We start from the raw sequence: 25,411 nt of genomic DNA on the forward strand, positions 1-25,411 counted from the left end.
TTTTAAATACAGTATATGTCAGTTTTTCAAAGTACTGAAGTCTAAACAGTACTTTTTCTCGTATTTAAACTTTACCAAATGGTCAGAATCTGATCCACAGGTTCTCACGATGTGTCACCTATAAAAACTGAACACCAGTTGTGTTTATTTCTTATTTTTAGAGTTGCTGTTTATGTACAGAAGGTCTATATTTGAACGTCAGACATGTGACTTGTGTACAGTTTAAGGATTAAGAAAACAGCAATAATAGTTCCTTTAGACGCAGTTTATCAAAGCTATCGGTTTGTGTTTGTTGCTGAAATACAAATGTGAATGTTGTATTCCCTTTAAAACAGAGGGACGTAAACGAAGCATTTTTATTGCCTTTTGTCGTCTGCAGTTTGTTTAATGAAGCTGGAATTGGCCCTGTAGATGCTGTAGGTAATGTCAGATGGAGACGGGACGACATCGCGCGGTCAGAAACCGACTCAATATTAACGCGAGGAGCAAAGTCAGATCCTCATTATTTTTCCACGAGCAGGACGGAAGCAAACGCACCAAAAGTTCACGACGGAGGCGCTGCCCGACTAAACCTTCATTCTCCACGAAACATTACCCGCTACAGACAATCTGGGAACAGTTGATGACTTTTTATTTTTATATTTACTGTGTTTTAATAAGGAATACCACAGGAAGTCCCCGGGAGATGATTGTACATAAAGACATCGTTTGTAACTCGTTTTAATGTGTCTCTTCTCTTGACTTATGATGTTGTACATGAGTGTTAGTATGGTGTTTGGCATTAAACTATCCTATAAATGGACTCAGTCGACCACTTCCTGTTTTTATTTTCTTTCTTTAAAAAGGGCCTAAAGTCTGACCAGGAAGTTCTTCATCAGGTGATTGTGTAGGAGATCAAATTGTGGTTTTCTTTTTTTCATGAAGATGCAAAACATTGAATGTCAAACCAAATTATTAGATTTTTGATTTTGTTTTAAATTTCTGGCGCTGAAACTTTATTTTTGTCGGAGGGAGTTTGAACTGGTGGACTTCTGCTACGCTCGTACGTAGATCCGTGTGCACACCACGTCATCGGCTCCGAAGGTCTGAAAGGAGATTGAGAGAAGAGAAGAAAAAGAAATGTGAATTATCACTTCATCAGCAGTAGTGTCGTGTGTCTCCTATCTATCTATATATATATATATATATATATATATAGATATCTATAGTCCATCAGAATCAAAACACGTCTTTTGTCTCTTAGGTGAGATACTAAGTTTCAGTGGAAGAAATACTCAGAAATCAAAATAACTCAATTACAAAGTGTCAAAATTGTACTTGACAAAATATACTTGGTTACAAATTTCCCCCACTGATACTAAACATATAAAACAATGTTCCCACCGTCTTTTTGAAATAGGTTTCTTTCTTTTAATCGAACAAAACTGGAGAAACAAACGATGTATTCCTGAAAGGTTTGTACAAGCTGCAGTTGGAGTAATTGTCCCGCTTCATGTTATTTAGAGCTATGTCAGTGCTGGCTCTACACACTCCGCTGAAGCACTTAACATGTCCAGTTTTCATGTATTGTAGTCCCTAAATGTCTCCTAACACCGTATTAAAGTCCTCATGTCCTCTGCAGCCTCCACTAATGCCGGCTAATGTCATGATCTTAATTTGACGCAGCTGCCCGAAGAAAGAAACAGACGTGACTCAAACTGATCTGAGAACGGGGTAGAAACACGGGACGCCCCGGGTTCTGTCAGAGTCCAAAAGATTTATGGGCGTCCCAGGGGCCAACTGCAGGGCCACACATCATCATTATCGCGGGACGAGAGGGGGGGGGGGGACTCCCATCTGGCACGTGGCGCGATTGCCGAGGGAGACATTAACTGGAAGCAACGCCGGGGTCCATTGGCATTTTTTAACAGCATGATCAATGAGACCAATTAAAGCCAGCAGGAGGTCACACACACGGATCTGGACCCCCGACACCATCACAGCCACACAAATCCATCTGGCTCCAGTCCCATCATAAACTAGCCAATCCAGGACTGCATTAATCTCTAACAAAATCAATATTCATTGGCTTAAAATGTAAAGGAAGTGTACGAGGCTCCTTGCATGGACGAGTAAAAGAGCGTTCATCCTCCAGTAGACTCTCCAACTGGTCTTTTTTAAGTCCACCCATCTTAGGTCAAAGTGAGCCGCCACCCCCGAATGCCTAATCCCCTCATCTGCTGGCCCGTGCTTTTGTTCAACTTCATGTGCATTTCATTCTGTTCATACTGAGGGGTCGATCACATTCCTCCGAGGACGAGAGGAGAGGGAACTCGTCTCAGTCAAAGAGATGATGTGTTGGTCTTTAGGTCCCTTTTGTAACGGCCGTGTCCGTCTGTTCATCCGGTCCATTCTGTCTCACCAACGCCTTGAGGGAATTTCCTTCCAGCTCCATAATTGTTGTACTAATTATGGCAATTTCAAAGTGATGACAGTCTGGATGTAAACTGCAACTCGACTGGTCGGAGAAGGCACACCGCCTTGAGTTTGTAATTAAGTAGCTCTGAATCCACTAAGCCAGCCTGAACATCTGGAATTATTAAATGAGTCTGTGGAGCAGAGACGGACAGCTGTGGGACCCTGGTTCGACGATGCTACGCTGTGATTGGCCAGTCTGCGTCTGAGGGGCGGGACTTAATGAAGGGTCAAGTCTGTTTTCAGTAAATTAGTACAATGACATGCAGACTGCAGTACAGAGCAGTACTGTGAATCTGTTCATGAAGTTTCACAATATAAATATATATGGAGACATGGTGAACTTGTGATCTATCTATCTGTGTTCATCATTGTGTATTATATAACGGAGTGATGTGACCTCAGCCTCCCGATCGCTGGAAAACTATTTCTGCTGCATCATTCAAATCTAACAATTCAAACAAGCATTAATTGAGTGTGATATGAGGGAGTATTGTTTAAATCAGTGAACAGCTGGAATATACCAGACCTCTCCCTCACTGGTGTCACGTTAAGACTTTTTTTTATTTTCCGATGATTCAACCTGCGATCACATTACAGCCCATCAGTCCTACGTGGACAGACGGACGTCCGCACCCTGATCTTAAACACGAACACATCTCATCCCGTTGCATGCATCTTGATAGTGTTTGGTGTCACAGATGCAGCCATGTTTATCCTAACCCTCATTTGGTAAATAAAATAAGTAAATTAAATGAATCTTGAATCTTGTATCTGGCTTCATAGCCGAACGTTTGACATTTTCACATCTGGTGTCGCCACCCAGTTATGGCCTCTCCTGACCATCTGTGGAGCTTTGGTTTCTGCTGATTCGCCCTCCATCATTGGGGGAAAAGCTTAATTTTCTTTCTTGCCGAGAGTTAGATGAGAGGATTGTCTTTGTGTGGTAAATATGAAGCTGTTTATCTTGATTGTTTAAAGGAACATTGTGTAGTAGTGACGGTGATCTATTGGCAGAGATGGAATATGTAATAATAATGGAATAAGTATTTTGTCTTTACTGTTTAATCACCTCAAATAATAATCGTGTTTTTGCAACCAGTGAGTGGAAGTGACCATATTTGGTCTGTGGAGGAGTGACGTAGAGACGCCGTATACGTCTCTGGTAGACCTGTCAATCACTGTGTAGCCCCGCCCTAAAGCATCCCCTGCTTTATGGTCTGTTTGACTCTAAATGGACCATAATGTACTAAATGAACATCATGCTGTATTGAAGAAGACTTGAAACTAGAGATTGAGACATAAACTCATGTTTACAATGTTTACTGAGGTAATAAATCAAGAGAGAAGTAGAGTCATTTTCTATAGACTTCTATACAACCAGAGGAGTCGCCCCCTGGTGGACACTAGAGAGAATGCAGGTTGAATCCAAGCTGATGCCTTCAAATGTCTTGTTGTATCTGAACGATTCAAAAGCCAAAGATATTCAGAAAACCACAACTACACCACAACTACATCTGCTGTATATTTCTGTTGCCTGAGAGCCAGGCTAGCTGTTTCCAGTCTTTATGCTAAGCTAATCTAACCGGCTGCTGGCTGTAGCTTCATATTTATTGTACTGATTTGAGAGAGCTATCTAACTTCTCTTTCCCAAAAAAGCTTAAATCCCCAAATTCCTTTGCGGATAGAACAACTGTTTCTTTTTCCAAAACGTGAGAACTGCACCTTTAACGAATCCATTTGTTTTCTTTTGGGCAGAAAGAGAAGTAAAAACAGAAAACAGCTCATGAGGTTAAAGACAGCGACTTCCAAATTTGGGAAATCATCCCACTTCGCAAAACATCTGTTCATTGATCTCCTGAGAGATTTTTTTATAAAAGTAGGAGTCATTGTTTGGACATCTTTCTGCCGGCTGATGGGACAAGAAAGAGCATTTGGGAGCCGCAATTTTATAAAAGAACATCGGGAGCATTTTTCTAGCAAGAGGAACAAAAGGGAAGATCCTGAAGAGACACATGCACCAATAAATGCTTTATACAGTTGACTATGAGTCTACAGCTGCATGCAGCACTCTCTTATTTAAAAACAACTGCTCACCAGTACGAGTTCGTCCCCGTTGAGTTCTCGGGTCCAGAAGGTCTTCGGGCCGTTCCCGCTCAGTAGAGTCTGTTTGCAGTAAATCTTGTTTTCTGCTTCCCAAGTGGCCAAGCTCTGTAGAAAAAGCAGCCCTTTGATGAAGTTTCCTTTATTTATCGCCTCAGCTTAACCTGGCGTACAGGACGTCAGCAGTAAAGCACAGTGATGGATGAGAGATCGACGGGGACAGTTTCTACGTTTGACACCGTCGGTCGTTACAGTGATGAACCTGTCCATTGAGACCATAGTATATATAGTTATGTATATAACTAGTGGACGTAGTCATCGTGACGTCACTCATTGGCCGCTTTGAAGCCTTGAGTTTGGCGATTTGGCCGTCGCCATCTTGGCTTTTTGCAACCAGTGAACGGAAGTTACCATATTTGTAATGCAAAGGAGAGACGCCGTATACAGCTCTGGTAGCAGCAGCAACCTGTCAATCACAGTAGTCCCGCCCTAAAGCATCCCCTGCTTTATGGTCTGTGTGACTCTAAATGGACCATCATGTACTAAATGAACATCATGCTGTATTGAAGAAGACTTGAAACTAGAGATTGAGACCATAAACTCATGTTTACAATGTTTACTGAGGTAATAAATCAAGAGAGAAGTAGAGTCATTTTCTATAGACTTCTATACAACCAGAGGAGTCGCCCCCTGGTGGACATTAGAGATAATGCAGGTTTAAAGACATTTCCGCATTGGCAGAACTGGAAGTTGCCTATTTGTTGCTCTCTTTAGAGTTTCTGTATTGTGTGAAGGGGCTTTATTGTTACTTTTGTCTGCTAGCAATCAACAGAAAAACACCTGAAAGCTGCTGTGTGGTTCGATGCACTTTACTTTGCAGTATTATCTTTGCAATGGCCCGAGCTAACTCATAGCTAACATTAGCTCGCTAACAGCGAACTTGTCCCATCCCATCAAATGCACCCTTGGGGGATAAAATAATCCTTTGACATGCTGAAATCTTATATTATTAGCTAGCTACAGGCATTTTGTCAGCGCTATGTGCTCTCTCTGAATAGTGATGCTTGTCAGAAACTAAGAACTCTTCATGTGTTGTTGTCACAGTTTAATTGGATTACCTTACACTTTCTGCCGTCCACCGTCTCCTCGTTGAACTCCTCTCCAATGAGGAAGTTGATCTCCGTGGTGCGGACCGTGGTAGAAGTCTTGATGTAGAAGCGCTCGCCGTTCTGCCTTATCTCCACGTGGGGCTTGGAAGCAGCCGCCATCGCTACCTTCCTCAGCATGGCGTTCACACCTGAAAACACGTACAACGCCACCTGTGAGGCTACAGTACGAATATCAACGGTGCAGTGTGGGGGATGTGGCGCCATCTAGTGGCGAGGTTGCAGATTGCAACCAACTGAAACTACGGTAGCCGGCGTGAAAATGTTTGTCCTTTCTGGGCTACTGTAGAAACATGGAGGCCGGCTCCGTATGTCGATGTAAACGTCTCATTCTAAGGTAATGAAAACACGACAACTCTTATTTTCAGGTGATTAAACACTGAAGGAAACATAGTTATTAATATTTAATACATAATAAAATGTCTGCCAATAGATTCCCCTAGATGCTACACACTGCTCCTTTAAGTAGGGCGGATTAGTCTTCAAAGTATGATGACCTAATGTACATAAATCACATTGTTCCCACCTATTGTCACTAATTATAAGACCTACTTTCTCCATATTTTATTGTCTTGACATCGAGTTGTCACCTCACATTGTTTCTGTCTGCTTCTGGCGCCAAAAAGGGCGCAAGAAAAAAAATCAGAGCGATGAAACGTTGCCAATTAACCAGATGAATTGTTGTATAAACCATTTGGTTTTGAATATAAAAGGATCCTCCAACAGCTGCAAAGATTGTCAGCAGATGTTGTAAACATGGAGGGTGCAGTGACGAGGTGATGAGGGGGAGGAATGCTGCTTTGTTTAGCTCTCCTGTCCATCGTGATCACTCCAAATGAGTGGAAAAGCTATTAACCCTTTCTGTCACAGTTCCAGTGCAAACAATCAGAAGAGAGGACGCCTCCGTCCTCGTAGTTCATCACTTAAGACAAACGCAGCAACAATGAACTAATGTGTTGTCTCGTCCCGGAATCAAAACCAGTTGTATTTTACTTTGGAACAAGCGGTTTAAAATGTGTCTCCTGCAACCATACTTCCATGTGAAAGATTATTAAAATTGCAGCCACCTCTTGTGATTATGGAGCTGAAATGAGAGACATTGGTTTAGTAGTTTAAAAGGTAATTACTTATATTTGGTGTTTTTCTTTTTACATTTGAAGATCGATTAACTCTTTACTTAAAACCAGTCAACCCTGCATTTCATTTGAAATACACCTTGATTGCAGACTCATTTCTGTGTTCCAGGTTTGTTTGTCTACAGAGCAGATACAATCATTTAAATACACTCTCACTCTTCAAACCTTAGTAGAAAAAGAGAGTAAATATTCCTCACCCAGCGTTTTGAGCAAGTCTTCAAAATGCTCGCTGCTTTTCATTTTCCAGGTGCCGGCGAAATTGGGCATTTTTCTGGTGAGGTTTTGAATGTGTGTCAGCCTTCCGTCTCCTGTCGCTCGTTTCCTCCGCTCCCTTTTCTTCAGCCTCTATCTCTCCCTCCCTCCCTCTCTCCCTCCCTCTCTCCCTCCCTCCCTCTAGCTCTCCTCCCTGTGTGCAATGATCCCACACAGCCGACCAAACCCCCTCTACCTCAGCCTCCTCTCCCACTCATTAATCACACACACACACACACTGTCAGTGGTTTGTTCTCATTGCAGCATTTTAATGGTCGTGCTAAATTATGATTCAGTTGAACGGTCTTATGTCTCGTCTCATCATCCGATGTGATTGAGGTTTAGTGGAACTTAATGGTGCATTTATACAAATAGTTATTTCAGTATAACACAAATTCTTATAAGTATCAGGATTTTATTTCACAGATGTCTCATTTGCACCCACAGCTGCATTGACGATCTTCTACTTTTCTTTTTACACTGAGAGTTTCATTTTCTCACTTCCACCGGATTCCTCCGACTGCATCCGGCCTTGAAGACACTTCAGGTTTTATTTGGTGTTCAGACATCATCTTGAACTTCTCTTTTCCACAAACAGTGTCACACCTGGTTGAGTTCTTATTTCTTTGGTAGAAACTAGTTTCACAGTGTTAGTGACGACACTGTGCAGCTGAATCTTTAAGTCATCTTTGAACACTTTGAGCACAAGAAACTAAATCCCATTCACCCCGAGGAGGTTTAGGGGTAAACAAAACCCCAAATGATCTGCATGGTGAGATACCGCTCCAGACTTAGTTTGTTTTTATTTTATTGTTGACATATTTGGGTGGATTGGCCCTTAAACAACGGCATTAAACAATCCTGAAAGAAGTTGTCTTTTTAAGTATATCATATAACAAATACTCGCATGTTCTTATGTGCATTGAAACAGTTTTTGGGTCACTTTACATGTTCCTGTTCTTCATATCGGCCGTGCAGAGATAAATCCCTGAAGTGATTTCAATGTAAGAAATGGTGGACAAACAATGCCCAGAGTCCTCATTCTGTGTTCAAATGTTTTCTAAAGTTCAGAAGTTCATACGAAGCTTCAGCAGTGTGAGCAAAATAACCCGTTTGATTTGTGCAGTTCATATTACTAAAGAATACATTTTTGCATGAAATAAGGTTGATTTTGTCTCATTTCTTCCATTGGACGAGATACTTTCATGATGAAAAAGTGTTTCTGTGTTCAGCGGTTATTGAACTGTTTTCTGTGGTCATTTGACCAACAACAGAAAATGGCGATTGTTGTTCGTTGATATGGTGACAACACAAAGTTGTCGCAACTCTCTGGGCTCAAATGGCAAATTCTGCTTCGTTGATTTGAGCTAACACTCTTATTTCTATAGTTTACATAGACATAGAGCATTAGCGTGTGAGTATTGTTTTACTGACTTGAAACAGAAGTCCTTTCAAAGATGAAATATTTGTGTGAATGCACAATGAATCAACTCATGAGTTCATTCCAATTGAGCTGCTTTCTAAAATACTTCTTTGTCCTTTGTTGCTTTTCAAATCTTCCAAAAAGATGACACAACACCGTCTTTTCAACACACTTCTATCCCTCTCACACACACACACACACACACACACACACACACACACACACACACACACACACACACACACACACACACACACACACACACACACACACACACACATATGAGAGCGAGAGGCCCTTCCTCTAAACCCGGCCAGGTCACATTTGTTTCCTCCCTCATCTGTCTTTTTGACAGAGTGCTTTCCAGACGTCGCTTGATAATGAACGTACAGAGCCGAGCAGGGAGCGATCCGTCATCCCACCGTGAAGTGTCTCGGGCGTCACCGGGCCTCCTTGTTTGTTTCACTCATCAGTCCGTTTATCTGCTGGATTTCAATGAAGAAAAATAAAAAGTTAGGTTTATTAGTTTGAGGACGTGTGACGAGCTCTGAGAGCGCTCTGCTGCCATCTAGCGGCCTGTTGATGGAAAGTAACACTGAACATTTGTGTCAATACTTCTGGTATTTAACGGCTTTGAAAGGTTTAATCTGACTTTAAATCACTCAAACAGTTACTTTTTCCAGTAAGGTAAATCTTTAATGTTTTGTGAGTTTTACTTCTTTTTTTTTATTGAGAATGCGAGAACATTGCAATAAAATCTCTTTTGTTCGATCTTTTCACAGAACACTGGATATATTTCCTCTATTTCGTAACAAAAATGTACTTTTCTAATATCGTGACGAGTCCTGATGAGATGTGATCTTTGGTGTCGCCCCAGAGTTCCGAGAACGTCAAAGAAACACGTTAATTTGTCCCTTTTTATTTTTGCATTGATCCTCCAGAGTTCTCTCCCTGAGGACCACAGATGTGCAGTCGATGTGAACGGCTCACTCTCAGGTGAAATGCACTCGGTTCCTTCAAGGTGGACCAGATAGTCTCATTTTATGTTCGGTAAATATAGAAGCAAATTAACTGAAGTATCTGTTTCATTTGAAGTAACACTGTTTATTCAAACATTTGCTCAAACATAATGAATGTCAGCGAGGACGTTTTCTTGTTGGCTGCTGTCGTCGTCAACGACATCGTTTCAGGATCCAGAGGACGAACCAGACGACCGAGACGTGTCGGGTGAGTTTATGTCCAGTTTGAATGAAGTGTGTTTTCTGTTTACGACGAGTTGAATTTAGGAAATGAAGCCGGCAGTTGTTCGCTGTAAAACTTGAATCAGGTGTTCAGTTTTTAGTAAAACATGCGTTTAAAAGCCCTGAAGAAGTTTAAATTAATCTGAGGTATTCCAGATTCATCAGGTGTCCCCTAAACATGAATAACACATTTCTACATGGTCCTGAGCAGATTGATGACTTCAGAAAATATAAGACGTTATGGCTTCATTTAAACTAACTCAGATTTATCTTACGAGATGTTTTAGGAAAAGTGATCATTTTATTTTGCACCTTTCTAAAAATCGGTTCTCTTTTTTGACTTAAATTATTAATCTACATGAAAATGTTATTAAGACCCTGCTGCACGTTTTACCTTTAATGTTTTTCACTGGAACACATTTACCTTTGAAGCTCCTATCCTTCAAACATCTACCTTTTGAAACTGTCCACTGTAAAACATTCCCCCTTAATTCCGTCCACTGTAAAACATTCCCCCTTAATTCCGTCCACTGTAAAACATTCCCCCTTAATTCCGTCCACTGTAAAACATTCCCCCTTAATTCCGTCCACTGTAAAACATTCCCCCTTAATTCCGTCCACTGTAAAACATTCCCCCTTAATTCCGTCCACTGTAAAACATTCCCCCTTAATTCCGTCCACTGTAAAACATTCCCCCTTAATTCCGTCCACTGTAAAACATTCCCCTTTTCTCTGATGAAAATACCCAAAGTGCAACATCGAATATTGAATATATCTCATTTTCAAACTTAAAATTTTATTTTCACCTTTTTCCTAAAAAGCCTAGTTACAAAAGCAACAAACTGAAAGAGCCACGATACTCAACGTTATTCATCTTAAACACATTAAAGAAACATCTTTTAACATGATGTGACGTTTTTAAAGTTGGGACACTTCTGTGGTCATAATCCCCCAAAAACATGAAGAGAATAAATTAGGTGTCATGCATTCCTTTAAGACACATTATTTACACAATTGACAAGAAATACACAAATCACATTTTGTGCTGAAAAGGATTGAACGCATTATTGCACTCAAGCGTTTACTGTCACAAGAGGGAAACGGCATCAGCCCAGCTCGCTTCAATCTGTCTCTTCTGGAAGTTACCGGTTCACCAAATCATCTGCTCACTGAAATATGATCGACATGTTACGTCTGTACGGAGACACTGGTTTGCATGGAAGTTGCGAGTCATTCGTTTTGACTCGGTTTGTGCAGCGTACACGACAACAGTAAATGGACCCTTCTTTAAGCCCCGCCCCTCGCTGCTACTCCGTCAAGGTGTCAGAGCTGCGTTACCGTGGAGCCCACACTGTCACTAACGGCACCTCCTGAAGATATTATCTAACATTTGGAAAAACCGAAAAGAGAGGCTGAGAGGAGAATCTACAGGATGTGTTTTATGGATGTAACCAGGATGTCACACTGATTCAGCAGTGAAAACAGTTTTAAAAGATAAAGATAGAAGCTGAAGATCAGAGTTAAAGTGAGATCCAGACAGAAGACAATGAAACTGAGGAACTCTGTTCCTTGGTGTTCACTGTTACAATCATCAAAAAGCAAAAGCACATTCAGTATATCTTCAGTAGCAATGATGTGCTAACGTTAGCTCCACAGGTTTTTAACCTTATATCTCCTCCCAACCTCTCCAGCTGACGAGTATCTCTATCACACAACGTTTAACCACGACGAGCTCCAAATGCACTAACGCAGCCTGAACATGAGGAACATCTGAAACCATCGATGAGAGTCTGAGGAGCACAGACGGAGTGTTGTCGGACCCTGGTCAGAGCTGGTCGATGCTGCGCTATGATTGGCCAATCTGCGTTCGAGGGGCGGGACTTAGTGAAGGGTCAGTAGAATACCTACAACACAGAGGCTGCCATGATAAACAAAAGTCTAACACCTACTTTTCTCCTCACACACATTCAACAAAACCGAAGAACAGATTGTTTGTCTTGATCACACTGTGAAGGCAGCGATTTAAAAAAACAACAAAGACATAGAAGAAGAAACAAACAGAGAAAACAAAGATGCGTTTACGCTGACGTGAATGCATCATCATAACTTCTCTGAACCACTGATCAAAACCAGTTCTGGGCCACTCGGGGATTTAACCATCAATTCCACTTTAATCCACAGCAAACATGCTTCAACCTGATTGTAGAGTGTGTTAAATGAATCGTTCCCGCGTGAAAAACAACATGTTACCCGCTTTCAGTTGGATTAAAAAGCATCCGCAGAATAAAAAGCAGCAGAATAACACGTGAACCTGGTACCATGTTGGTATGAACACACGTTCAATGTCTTATGTAATTAATGTTTCAGTGGCCTGATTCCAGGTTGGCATTTTAAATAAACATTTCTTTCATCCAGTGTTTTCACAGGAAGTCTGACTCGGGGCTAAAGTGTTGTCCATATAAGGTCTGTGCAGGTCTGTGCAGGTCTACCAGTGCCTCGAGTCCACCAGCTCCGGTCGCAAACTCAGCTTCTTTAGCGTCTCGTAGCCGACCACCATGACGATGGCCGTGGGTGTGGAGGAGATGATGCGCGCCGACAGTCCTTTGGTCATCCCCCAGCAGCCCTCCTCTCTGATCAGCTGCCTGAAGGTCTCGATGACTGAAGACCTCCCTTCAACCTAAACAAACACACATACAGCATCTTACAGTAGTTATACTGTACCACGACCTAGCATGACGACGTACATCCAGTTATTTCAATTTATTCTGATACGTTTTTTATACACAATATGTCTAATTTTGTGTGATTTGTGTAAGCTGCCAGCGGCCCCACACTCTGCCTGATGGATGCACAGTGAATACCTGCACTCTGGCTCTGACCACATCCATTGGGTTGGTGACAGTTGAGGCAGTGGCAGCTGCTAGAGGTCCGGCTATGGCTTGTAGAAGCAGATGAGGGCAGTCACTGGGAGCCAGTTTGGAGAGTTGCTCTGTAGAACATTAAAGACACTCGATTAACCACAAGACATGGACTGGTGAGTCATTCACCCTGCAGATGTATACCGGTAGATGCACTGGGAACACAGACTGACACACTGAAGACATGGCCAAACACGACTTTAACGGTGCAATTAGTGCTTTTTTTTTGTGCTTTGAAGTTTAGAAAACATGTGTTTCAGCCATTTACCTGCATACAAATGATAGAAAGGCCACCAGACAGCACTGTTTGGGATGTAAGTGAGGAGAGAAGCAACATATCCCCTGTAGAAGCCCCGGAAACCATCAGCAGCAAAAATCTGAGCCACAATGTTCCTGGTTTGGCCGAACACTTTCTTGGACTTTCCTGCCTCTGCGTTGGAATTGAGACGAAAGCGCGTGAGTTGCTGCCCTTGGCCCTGCATCATGAGCTGCTGAGAGACCACATCTATCGGAACAGTGATGCTCTGAGCCACCAGCGAGGCTGAGCCGCCCGCCACCAGTGACTTGACCGTGTTGTCCTCAGAATACTGGGAGACGTACTTCCTCACCAGCTCGTAGGTGGTTATGTAAGCCTGGCCTGAGATGAGCGTCAAGGTGTTGACCATGAAGCCGCGATAAAGGCCCCGGACGCCCTCCGCCCGCAGAATCTTGAAGAAGGCGTCAAAGGTGCCGCCGTAGAGGGATGTGCCCCTCTGCACCTGCAGCCGAGTGCGGATGAGCGTGGCCGGGTAGACGGTGGCCCGGATGGTCATCGTCATGAACACCCCGAAGGAGTAGAACTTCCTTTTGTCGAGGTCCTCCCACTCGATGATCTGGATGTTCCTTTTCTGCTGCATCCTGACAGCTGAAGGTGCCCCCACATCAGACTGATTCCTGCATACACAACAGTACGGTCAGGAAACTACTTTATTTATTCACTAAGAGTGGAAGTTCATTGTTGACCTTGGAAATTGTAGTTGGACAACTTGACCCAAACACCGCTAAAGTAAAATGTAATTGCTTCAGTTTAAAACGTGTTTTGAAACACTCATTCACAGCAATGAATGTCAAATTTGCTACTTGCATACTGGCTGGTGGATTCATTGCATTACTGCAAACATCATACAACAAATCCAATGTTGTCATTGATTTGCAACACTGACATTGAAATGATAATTACTAGTATCACAAGGTATTGACAACTCTCTGACAGATGATGTCCTCTTCATTTACACCTCCTGCTATCGCCCGACCCCTGCTGTCTTCCAACCACATGGCCTGACATTGTCTTCTCCTTGAGCAAATACTATTGATCTCCAGTTATCGTTGTGTACGAGTTCAAAGGTCATGCTGGAAGAAACCTAAAGCTAACTGATTACAATGATCCAATCGGCCAATGTGACCGTCCAATTACAGATATCGCTTGCCTGGTTTCCCAGTAGCTAAACACCTTAGCGACACCAGTTTGTACTTGAGCCCCAGTGGCCACACCGGGGACAGAGGACGACGTGTTCCGGAGCTGATGTGTAGCTAATAACACTTCATATAAAACCAAAACAAAGTGAGTCAAAAACAACGATAACACCGGGTGTTTTTATTTTAAAAATGTGGCTATTGTCAACATGCTAGTGTGGCTAAAACGTGATAGCTAACACCGAGCTAGCTCTGAGGTTATGTAGCATTAACATCGGTGTGATTAGCAAGCACTTACCTTTTCGGACAGATGTTTATTACAAGGTCACGTGCGTAATGTATGTCAGATTTTGAAAATCATGTCAATCAACCGATTAAAAAGTATACAGTTGCTTATATGTATATATTACTGTAACGACGTACGCGTTAGCTACCTTCTTGCTAGTCAGCTCACTTCCGGTTCTCATTCAAACGGAAACAACCAATGACACAACAGCAGAGCTTCTTCTTCTTCTTCTTTTGAAATTCCAGCATGCTGAATGCTTCCCGGCACATTGCTGCCCCCTACATGTCAGGTCAGTGTTATATCGTTTTTAACCACCACCCAAACCAATCCAACCATATTATTATTATTATTATTATTATTATTATTATTATTATTATTATTATTATCCTTTAGAACAGTGATGAAACTTTTAATCTGAAACTGCACACTCCGGTACAGTAGGTGGCGATATGTACCCATTCAAGTTGGTTGCGATCCGCCAATTAAATTAGAGAAGAAGAAGTAGAAGAACCAATCCAACCAATGAGAGCAACGCGTATTAGCCAATCAGAGGCAGAGTAGGTCTATGTGTGTGTGAGGAGCGTCAAACTGAAAGTAGTAGTTAGTTAAATCTACGCTAACTGAGACCTATTTTCACGTAAGGTAATGTATTCATATTTTATAATTCACTACAGTATTGTCTTAGTCCACCGCTGTATTGGAGTGTAAAGTACAGTTTGTGTCCAGTCAGAGGAACTGTCTTTATTATGAGCTAGTTCCGTGGCTAGCATGCTAACGAACTAGCATGCTCAGATATTGCAGTTTCATTCTGTTCAGCAGCAGTTAGCTTAGCTGCTAGCTTTAGCCGTCATGCACAGAGTCAAAAGTGGTACTGTTGTTGTTGTGAGTTAGCATATTCATTTCCGTGTCCAATTGACCCAGAAACGTTCTTCTTCTTTGGTTTCTGCTGGTTTGCTCCATTAATTTATAACTTTTGTTTTGTTTTGCAGGACAGTTTGAGCGACGGTTAAAAGATGGTAAGTAGTACTCGTCTCAAATATCATGTATGTTCATAGGATGCTCCTGCTTGTTTCTGTCAGCTAATATGTTTTTATCTTTATTTAGTCTCGTAGATATGATTCCAGAACAACCATATTTTCTCCAGAAGGCAAGTCTTGTCTTCTTTTTTTACCACTTTTTTTGAGTTTTTTACATTACTATAGAGGTTAATGAACCAATTAATTACATTGCAAATCTTATATCTCGTGTGCATTACATCATGCAATGTCCTCTATAAATGTGGCGTCTGTTGACATGGTAGATATTTTGGTATTATTTGCCAAAACACGGCAAATCTTGACTCAAATTTTAAGTTGTTTGAGCTGATCTCTGCTCTAAAAAAGACAGTGAATGGACTGTTATCTTGTCCAGCTACTTCGCTTCTGCCATTGGCCACTTGTGCTTTAGATATACACGGTTGCAGTTATATCCAGCCATGTCAATACATAATATCACAATACTTCTGTGACTATGTTTTGCAGGACGCCTCTATCAGGTGGAGTATGCGATGGAGGCCATCGGTCACGCTGGAACTTGTCTGGGGATTCTAGCCAATGATGGAGTGCTGTTAGCAGCAGAGAGGCGCAACATCCACAAACTGCTCGACGAGGTTCTCTTCTCTGAGAAGATCTACAAGCTCAATGAGTGAGTGAATCGAGGACTCTTCAACACCCAGGATGTAGCCCATCCTTACCATGAAATACCTTTAACGTTGATCTCTTCTGTGCTTTTCTTTTACAGTGACTTGGCCTGCAGTGTTGCTGGGATCACATCCGATGCTAATGTCCTGACAAATGAGCTACGGCTGATTGCACAGAGGTGAGTTTCAGAGGGACTAACATGATGTCCCAACTTCTAACCTGTTGAACGGTATTCTTCATGAACTTTTCCAAATGCATATGCTTCAGCTCCTACCTATATGTCTGATTCTTCTTCAGGTATTTGTTGCAGTACCAGGAGCCAATACCCTGCGAGCAGTTGGTGACGGCCCTGTGTGACATCAAACAAGCGTACACACAGTTTGGAGGCGAGTTGCACAGTAGTTTCATTGTCTAGTAACATCTACAAAACCTGTTCAAATGTCATATTAGTGAACAAGCTATAATGACTCATCTGTGTGTAGAAACACAGGTGGATTTAGACTTTCTGTAACAGCTGTGTGGTCTATCTTGACAGGGAAGAGGCCGTTTGGTGTTTCTCTGCTCTACATGGGCTGGGACAAACACCACGGCTTCCAGTTGTACCAGAGTGACCCAAGTGGCAACTATGGAGGCTGGAAGGCAACCTGTATTGGCAACAACAGCGCTGTAAGTTTGAAATTGTTTTGTTTTATTTTATTAAAACCTTTATTTTACCGGAATATTCCCATGGAAATCCAGATCCTGTGTAAAATGGACTTATAATGAAAAATTGCCCAGTGTTCAATTCTACTGTACGGCTGTATAAGGAAGACGAACCAACTGTCTTGTACGAACGGCACTATTTATATATCTATATTGTAATTGCTACCATACTCTTCCGCTGTGTTGTTTGACGTGTTGACCTCTTGGCCCTCAGTCTGCCGTGTCCATGCTGAAGCAGGACTTCAAAGAGGGCGAGATGAGTCTGTCCTCGGCTCTGGCTCTGGCCGTCAAAGTCCTCAACAAGACGATGGACGTCAGCAAGCTGTCAGCGGAGAAAGGTGACATTCAAAACTCCTAAATATGAGCAGCTCATGAGCTTCACGAGCTCCGGAGGAAATGGAAATGTGTTAGCGCAGGAAAGGGACGCACCGATACCGGATCTATTCAATTTAAACACTGCGTCATAGAAACCCTTTACCTGAAATGGTACGAGACGTAAAACATAAAATGGTTATGGCGTGGATTTAGTTCTTAACTGGAGTAAAATGTAGTTATGGTGATCAAATGTTTGTGTGCATCTGTACTGCAGAGAGTACAGTACAGCAGTAGTACTACAGAATAACTTCAACCAGTGAAGTTAGTGAGGGCTCTCAACGCTTCGTACTCTAACAGTCACCCTGTAATAAACACCAGAATGTGTTATTACTGCATACTGCTGAAGATCTTCTCGTGTGTAGATGTTTAAAGTTAAATAACACAAAGCTGTTTTTAACCGTTTCAGTGGAAATTGCCACTCTGACACGAGAAGACGGGAAAACCAAAATCAAAGTGCTGAAGCAGAAGGAAGTTGAGGAACTCATCAAGCGGCACGAGGCCGAGGAGGCCAAGTCTGAGAAGGAGAAGAAGGCGAAGGAGCAGAGGGAGAAGGACAAATGAGCAACATCAGAGTTCTTCTTTCCCTCCCGTCACCAAATCCTGTATTTGTTTTGTCTTTTACATTAAAAGTTTGGAAACTGACGGACGTGTTGTTGTCTGTGTCCTTGTCACAAGAGGAAGAGTTTTCATTTCAAACTTTTTCAAAACAAATTTTACAGAGAAGTAGAAAGCAGTTTTAAAAACAACAAACACTCTTTAAACAGATGTTCTCAAATATAAATGGGACGGGCGAAATAATTCAACGAACATAAACTTCAGTCCCCAAAATGTCTTTACTGATCCTACAAGTTTAATATCACTTGATAGTTGGCACATATGTGGTCTTAAAGCATCCCATTGAAAAGTTTTATTTATTTATATATATATATATATATATATATACACACACACACACTGTGTATACATGTATATTATCACAACATGATGGAGCCGTCGGTCCTGTGGTTGCAGCGTTACAATAACGTTTGGTGACTCTAAAGAGCAAGAAATGTTTTGCTTTTGTAATTTTACTCGATGCATTAAAAAAAAATATATATATATTTAAATCTCTAACTTCAAAAGATTTGTTTCCTAATAAATGTCACGCTCAGCCTCCAGTTGTGTTTTTTTTTATCATATAAACGTAATTCTGTATTTCCAAAAATTAAAGCGGCACCACAAATGTGAATTTTACAAAGAAACAAAAGTCAAAACTAGTTTAAACTGAAGTGAAACTTTGCCCTCAAACTCAAAATCTCAAAATCTCACAGAGAAGCTAAACAAGAACAGTAACGTGTCGAAACAGAAACAGACCCAGAATCAGTCCCAGAATTTGGATGTAGTTTTAGTTTGTATGTCTTTGAGTTCAGTAAGACAGTTATTGTGTTTAAGCAAAATAATTAAACACTTCAAAGAAAAATAGAAGCCATGTTTACAGACAAAAAGGGAAATAATAGAACTATGAGATTATTCATCTAGTTTTGGTGTAAATCATAATATTCAAAGAGATAATGTACAGTATGTCTGATATACCTAATGATTCACTTTAAAGTGTTATTTCTTCTGTTCACCACTTGATGGCGATAGTGTTCACTGAGGACATTTCTTCTGGCGTGAGTCATAAAAAGGTTGATATTTAATCCCCAAAAATGCACAGCTCGCACCATGATTTTGGTTTAAGGCCAGTAGTCACAGTGGATCTAAACCAATAATAACAACAACTATACTTTGTGATTTGAATACAACAACATTGTCTTTTTTTAATACCGATGTACACACTGTAGTTGTACATAGATCTCTTAAGTGGTGCGATGGTTATTGTTTCATCGGGTTTTGCATATTAAAGCGGTGTTGGACAGTCAGTTAAATGTCATTTGGGGAGTTGTGTTGAGTCAAACAGTAGGTGGTGAATGTGAGAAGCTGCGTTCCAAATCACTAACTTTCTTTTCACTTTTAGTACGCGCTGTCCTTACCAAGTATGTGCTGTTGCATGCTGTATGCTTTCAACCAGGGACATGTTAATGTGTCATATTTGGGCCTTGAACTGTGGGTCAGAACGGCCAGAAACGCTCGCGTACTGGAAAACGCGACCGGATGTAGTCGGACATCCTGGTGTTTGTGGCGCACTGCCTTTGACATGTAATGTTTTGGGACAGACTACATCTATGTAGGTGGTCATGACTGGATTGGTACCAGCTGTGGTTAATGCTGGAGCATGTGCTGTGATGACATGGCCACTGTGAGGGCAAACATGTAAGAGCATGTGCCCGTCTCCTTTGCACTATTCCTGAAATCTCCCCGCCTTCATCACTTTGTATTGTCTTAGATTTATTGTCAGTTATGTCACAACTCACCAGACCCATTGTTTTTAAATTGGACAAATGTTAAAGGAAACGTTTCTGTCCATTGGTCACGGAGTGTAAGATTAAGCAAAGACTGCGGATCTTACAGGGTCACTTGTCAAAAACAGTTGACATCTTTGATTTTATGGGAATGTCAAGTCACGAAAAAAATTAACTTGAAGAGTTCCTGAACCTCAAACAGTTCGCGTTGGTTTAAAGCGAGCTTCACAATAAACTGACTGCAGGAAAACTAATTCAACAATCTCAAAACGGCCAAATATATAAAACAGTGTCTCCAGATAATGACCCAATAAGAGCGTTTGGGGAGTTGGGGCTAAACATAGTCAATATTTGCCTGATCACCGATTTGACAAAGTGCTGGATGTCAGTTGAACTCATGTTCAATGTTCAAATTGGTCACAGACTATAAAGCATTGCAAAGACTTGGGATCCTGAAGGGTCACTTGTCAAAACAATTAGCATGTTTGATTTTATAGGAACGTCAAGACGAGTTAAAGAGTAAGTAAACTCAATTATGATCACTTCACACCAAACAATCACGGTCGCCGCACCACAAACTCAAGCAGAACTTTCTTGATTTTATTCCGTGTTGTCGTGAAATCGCTTGATGGCGTAAAAACCGGCACATAAAACAGTAAATCAACAGTGCTGGTTCATTTAAAGGGCGTGACGCAGTGAGGTCACGGTGTTCACATGAGCTCCTCACAGGGTCTCTGCATCTGGATGACCGGAGCCGCTCGGCCCCGGGCCTCCTCCCCTCCTGAGGCCCGAGCCCAAAAGAAGATTTCCAGTCTGCTGGGAATCAGGATATTGTCAGAATTGAATGTCCAAAACATCATGTTGATGCTCTTTAACGCTTCCTTTACAGTTGACTTTGCATGCGACACGAGCGTAGCGTGGATGCAGAGGCCCTCTACTGTCCCCCATGATGAAGCAGATCGAGGGAGAGCGAGAGCAAGGCAATCTGTTGCAGTGTATACACAGCCCCCCCCCCCCCCCCCCCCTAGAAGCACTGGAATGTCTCTGCAGTGGGAGCCGGAGTACGAGGTCAGCCGGAGGCCAAGGCAGGTGGTATACATCAGATCCGAGGCTGACATCTCAGCATTAACTTATCCAAACAAGAGGCAAGGCCTCTGTTATCCTGCGAGCGCTGGAGGAGGAGGAGGAGGAGGAGGAAGCACAGAGAGGAAAGTGTGTGTGTGTGTGTGAGGGGGGGGGGGGGGGGTACACCAGTGCAATCATCTCCCCATCTCAGTCCCCAGAGGGGGAAAAACAGCAGTTAGCATACGAGGCTAAAGATGACACGAGAAGCCCTTGATCCCGATCCCGTAACTGATCTCGAGAGTTGAAGCCTCGCAGAAGAAGTCCGCGATGGTTTAGGAGACGTGATGTTGAACTCCAGCCAGTGAAAGTTCAAGAGCTGGCGTTTCCTCGTGAGCTAATAATGTTGCTTCGTGTGTTTATTTAATGTGTGATTGTGTTGTAATGATACAGCACCGGGGCCTTTGGGTCCGTTTTCTCTGGCAGACAACTGACGGAGAAGATCTCTGGTCGTCACTTTCTTTCTCGATATCTGGCCATGTTTTCTAATATCGTCTTCATCCGTCCCATCATGATAAAACACGTTGATAAAAGTTATTATTGCTGCAGAATGTTGTAGTTGTTCTAGTATATGAACTAGAAGCAGGTGTGTAGCCTTGAAACTCATTTAGAACGAATAAACATTTTAATAAGATCCAATACATTTTCGGATCACGTTAATCAAGAGTGTGAGCATCCACATTGAGCTTTCATGCATAACAGCCATAATAACAGCGTTGTGGTCGAACTTGAATGTTGACATTATTAAAAGTAACACATGCGGTGCCGAGCGTACTTTTCATTTTTGAACAATGAACTGCACCTCAGGAGGCTAAAGACTCCCAAATCCCCGAGAGAAAAACAAAGAAGAAGGAACCGAGAGAACCTTGATTTCCTCAACACCTGCAGTCAGAAGTGTCCTGATTCAACATTTCTTCTGTCTCTGACTGTCCCGCTTACCGTCAAGCTCCAATTGAAAGCCGAGGCCCACTCACCGGGGTGTGGGGTCGTGACCTTACTGCGAATCAGGAATGAGATAATCCTCTCACCCATGACAGTCATTTCATGAGCAGCCTGCAAATCCTTGAGATTACAGACTCGCTGCTCACCACCAGATCAAGACGGTTCACCATAAATGGAGCGAGGTTGCAGTAAACAGTAATTACAGACAGCGCTGCTGATGCGACCATGTATGGAGACGTGAACGAAGTGATTGTTGCTGCTGGAACATAATAGCAGGGCTCGTGGTAAAGTACAGTATTTTGGCAGGGTCAGAATTTGTTGTCACAAATTTTGTTTTACTTCTGTTTCAAATCTCTCAGGCTTTTAAAATCTCTTTAATTTTACAAAATAACAATAACAACCCGAGATCAAGCTGAAATACATTTGTAGTAAAAAAGAAGACGTTTCTAGCAGCGTGATCGAGAGTAATAACTCTCAAACAAACACCGGGCGTTTGTTATGATTGTCGGTGGTTATTTATTTGAAACTGTAGTCTGTTTATGTTCGTGCAGACGTGCTGGTCTGTTTTCTGCTTGGAACAACGGCCACCAGTCACTGCTTGAAGTGCTTATACCTAATACGGTGGTGGGGCTGAACTCCTTTGTTGTGGAGGCGTAGATCGAGCAGTAAAAACAGGCCTGGACAGTCAGGCGTCTGACTCCACGTCGCTTTTCTGACACGAGGAACAGAAACACAACTTTCGTCCACTTCTTATATACAGTCTATGGATTACATGCGCACTTGTATCCCGGTTATGATCAATGTACCGTGTTGGCTCCATACGGCTCTCAACATGGCGACGTCTGCGCTAGCAGCTAACGGTGCTAACGACGGTGAACGTGCGAACAGAGCTGACGGTGTTTCCCCCGAGGGGGATGGATGCTACGCTTCCATGAAGACTCTGTGGGTCGAGGCGGCGTTATGAACTGTAACCGCCATGTGAGTGCAGTGCAGAGTGGTGGTCGTTAGCTAACCACGCTAACATGCACTAGCATGCTCTAAAAGGCCGGCCTGGCTATTCAAACAAAGCACAGAGAAGCTGTGATTACAACACACAGAGAGAGAGAGAGAGAGCGAGAGACATTACTCATTTACATCTTGACATTAATAATACTTGTTTGTTGCTACATTAATGCTCTGAATGTCTTTTAGACCAGTCATTCCCAAAGACTGGTTAACTTTACGCTCACGATTTTAGAGCCCGTTGTAACCTGTGAGGGGAATGATTGTTTGTCTATTTATAAAAGTGAGACCCCAGAACAAAAAGGAAGATTGTAAACACCGACATAGAGAACCTTTAAGTTCAGGAATAACAGTCCTTCAGATACCTGTGCAAACTTTGTTTCACGCTGTATTCCCCAAATATCTGGCTCCTCCGTTGACTGAATTAACGGCAGCTGATTCAAAGTGACCCGTGTCTTTTCTTTACGAGAATGAAGTCAGATGTTCTCAGCAGGTGTTTGTCGACTCTTAAATATCTGTCTTCTCACCGTGCCCTCAGTCACCTTGACCTGCCCCGACTGCAGCTGGCCACACCGGCTGCACGAGTCACCGTCAATGGGCCTTTTGTTTCCCTCTCTCAACTCCATTGAACCAAAAAAACTCTGATTTATTAAATATGTTACACTTTGATCCTCCCTGATAGACGCACATGGGCTCGGACACATCATTTAGACATTCAAAGACATCTTCAGGAGAAGGTTTTAATTGATAAAGTAACAACATGAGAGTCCCTCGTTAGTCTTCCTAAATTAATCCCAACATTTTTGGTTTTAAATATGCAGTACATGTGTCTGTTCTTCATCCAGTGTGGAGCTTTATGTCATGTACACGTGTGCAGTCAGCCATACATGATGCAGAAAAGTTTTCAGGAAGAAGTTTTGGCCATTGTCTCAACTGGAACATCTTCCATTTCCCCCTGTAGATAAAAAAAAATGCCCCAGAAACTCAGCCTGCTACATTTTTGATAAGAGATGAGCCCAGGAAACAGCGGGCGGCATCTAAATTATGCAACCGTTGACGTCCTCTTAGGGCAGAAAGTGGAGTTGGGCTGAGTTGTCGAAGGGAACAAGCCATGACAGGCCTGTGCGTGGAGTGGTGGTGACCATGCATTATGAATGGTGCTAAGTACGCCTCAGCTGGAGGAGCTGAGTGGAGGCGATGGAGGACGACAGGACGGTGCCAACCTATTGGCCATGTGCTTTACTTCACCCCCCCCCCCCAAAAAGAAACCCCATTCTCTCTCCCCTCCAGTTCCCCTGTTACTGTGTCCTGCCTCTCAGCACAGCACCTGCCGCGACCCTAAAATGTCACCTGAACTACTGAACCTGAACTACTACAGAACTTTCCCAAAAATAAAAAGCATGCAGTCGCTTTGCGGCTGGTAGACGGCTGGTAGACGGTTATAGACTGCTGCACTTCCTGTGAGCGGGGATGATGTTCAAAGATAACTTTCACTCAACAGCAATGAAGCCGCTCTGTTTTTGTGTAAAACTTTCATCATATCCAGTCACTGTATTTTAGCCATTTTGACAAACTCATCCAAAATGTATGATAAAAAGAAGTAAAGGCTTTTCTCCATCGGTGAGATGAAATACAGAAACAGACGTATTTCAGCTCCGCGGCTTCTGCAGGAAGTTTCACTTGGAAATCAAAAAAGATTGCACTTTGTTTTACCTTTTATTCACGTCACCAAACAGGATTTAAAACTCTTCTCTTCTCTTCGTTCATTTTATTCCAGCTTATCTTAGTTTAGTTTATTTTATTTTGTCTTATATTATCTTAGCTTTGATGATAATTTTATTTCAGTTTGCGTTGACAGTCATCAGCTTTTAATCTTTAATAGATTTCTTCATCGTATGTTCTTCTTATATATATTCTGTTCATTTAAAAGGAATGTTATGAATAGTTCAATGAGTACCATCGCAGGTTGGAGATACATTTCACATTCCTCTTCTTACTTCGTATATAACCTTTGTATGAGTGCATGAATCTACATATCTACGTATCTGTCTGTACGTTCATCTTGATCATTAACATGTAACTCTTGCTTTTACACTGAAATAAGACCGTATGTTCCCTTCCTCTCTTAATATTTAGATTTATTAGATTAATGATAAGTGCTTGACACATCCTGTCATTACAGGATGTGAAAAAAAACAAAAACGTATTTCAACACAGAGGATGAAGTCACCTTGTGACCTTTTTTCACGTGTCCTGAACAGATGACGTCGACCCGCTGACAGTAAAGACAAAGATGACAGCTCTATTGAAGGTAGTTGTTGAAGTTGTGACTTGTTGAAGTTTGCAAAAGCATATTAAGAGAAATCACATTGTGTGTAGCTACATGCATTACTAGAATACGTACACAAAATAGGAGACACAAGCTCATTTTATTTCATTTTTTCATATCGTCACGTGTCGTTCGCCTGATTCCATGTTAATGCAGCATTATGAACTTTATTTACCAAGTTAAGTTCCTTAATTTACTTGGTCAGAAACACGTAGACTGCAGTTCTCTGAAGTTTGATTGAAATGCTCCTTCTTGGTCTTAAAGGTACAGTGTGCCGTATTGAAGTGGATCTAGTGGCAGAAATAGGATATAAATATGTATTAATATTAAAACATGTTTTCTTCAGTGTATAATCACCTGATAATAAGAACTGTTGCGTTTTCTTTACCTTAGAATAACCGGTTTTTATCTACACACAGCGGTGGCTCTTCACAGAGCCGGCCGTCGT

The 25,411-nt window shown here is 42.1% G+C and overlaps 3 protein-coding genes across 6 annotated transcripts; 1 reads left to right on the forward strand and 2 right to left on the reverse strand.

Moving 5' to 3' along the window:
* Positions 1-950: 950 nt before the first annotated feature.
* Positions 951-7,162, reverse strand: LOC306791099 (cellular retinoic acid-binding protein 1). Its single transcript, XM_079287725.1, has 4 exons — positions 7,057-7,162; positions 5,676-5,854; positions 4,552-4,665; positions 951-1,085 (listed from the first exon to the last, which is right to left on the reverse strand). The coding sequence occupies exons 1-4, from the start codon at positions 7,124-7,126 to the stop codon at positions 1,035-1,037; spliced, it is 414 nt and encodes a 137-aa protein (XP_079143851.1). The 5' UTR covers positions 7,127-7,162; the 3' UTR covers positions 951-1,034.
* A 3,469-nt stretch (positions 7,163-10,631) lies between these two features.
* On the reverse strand, positions 10,632-14,605 carry slc25a44b (solute carrier family 25 member 44b). 2 transcript variants are annotated; one of them, XM_079295438.1, is made up of 4 exons: positions 14,580-14,605; positions 12,962-13,626; positions 12,637-12,764; positions 10,632-12,452 (listed from the first exon to the last, which is right to left on the reverse strand). In XM_079295438.1, the coding sequence occupies exons 2-4, from the start codon at positions 13,587-13,589 to the stop codon at positions 12,261-12,263; spliced, it is 948 nt and encodes a 315-aa protein (XP_079151564.1). In that variant the 5' UTR covers positions 13,590-13,626; positions 14,580-14,605; the 3' UTR covers positions 10,632-12,260. The 2 variants fall into 2 exon arrangements, with proteins under 2 accessions (XP_079151564.1, XP_079151563.1); XM_079295437.1 differs by lacking the exon at positions 14,580-14,605 and adding an exon at positions 14,444-14,555.
* A 377-nt stretch (positions 14,606-14,982) lies between these two features.
* On the forward strand, positions 14,983-17,829 carry LOC306790780 (proteasome subunit alpha type-4). 3 transcript variants are annotated; one of them, XM_079287273.1, is made up of 9 exons: positions 14,983-15,073; positions 15,421-15,447; positions 15,536-15,578; positions 15,952-16,114; positions 16,211-16,288; positions 16,408-16,496; positions 16,646-16,776; positions 17,027-17,150; positions 17,594-17,829. In XM_079287273.1, exons 2-9 carry the CDS (start codon positions 15,445-15,447, stop codon positions 17,746-17,748), a joined length of 786 nt encoding a protein of 261 aa, XP_079143399.1. In that variant the 5' UTR covers positions 14,983-15,073; positions 15,421-15,444; the 3' UTR covers positions 17,749-17,829. The 3 variants fall into 3 exon arrangements, with proteins under 3 accessions (XP_079143399.1, XP_079143401.1, XP_079143400.1); XM_079287275.1 differs by having other exon boundaries at positions 15,006-15,068; XM_079287274.1 differs by having other exon boundaries at positions 15,009-15,073; positions 15,426-15,447.
* Positions 17,830-25,411: the final 7,582 nt, after the last annotated feature.

The sequence above is a fragment of the Melanostigma gelatinosum genome (genome assembly GCF_949748355.1).
Source record: "Melanostigma gelatinosum genome assembly, chromosome: 2".
Lineage (NCBI taxonomy): Eukaryota > Metazoa > Chordata > Actinopteri > Perciformes > Zoarcidae > Melanostigma > Melanostigma gelatinosum.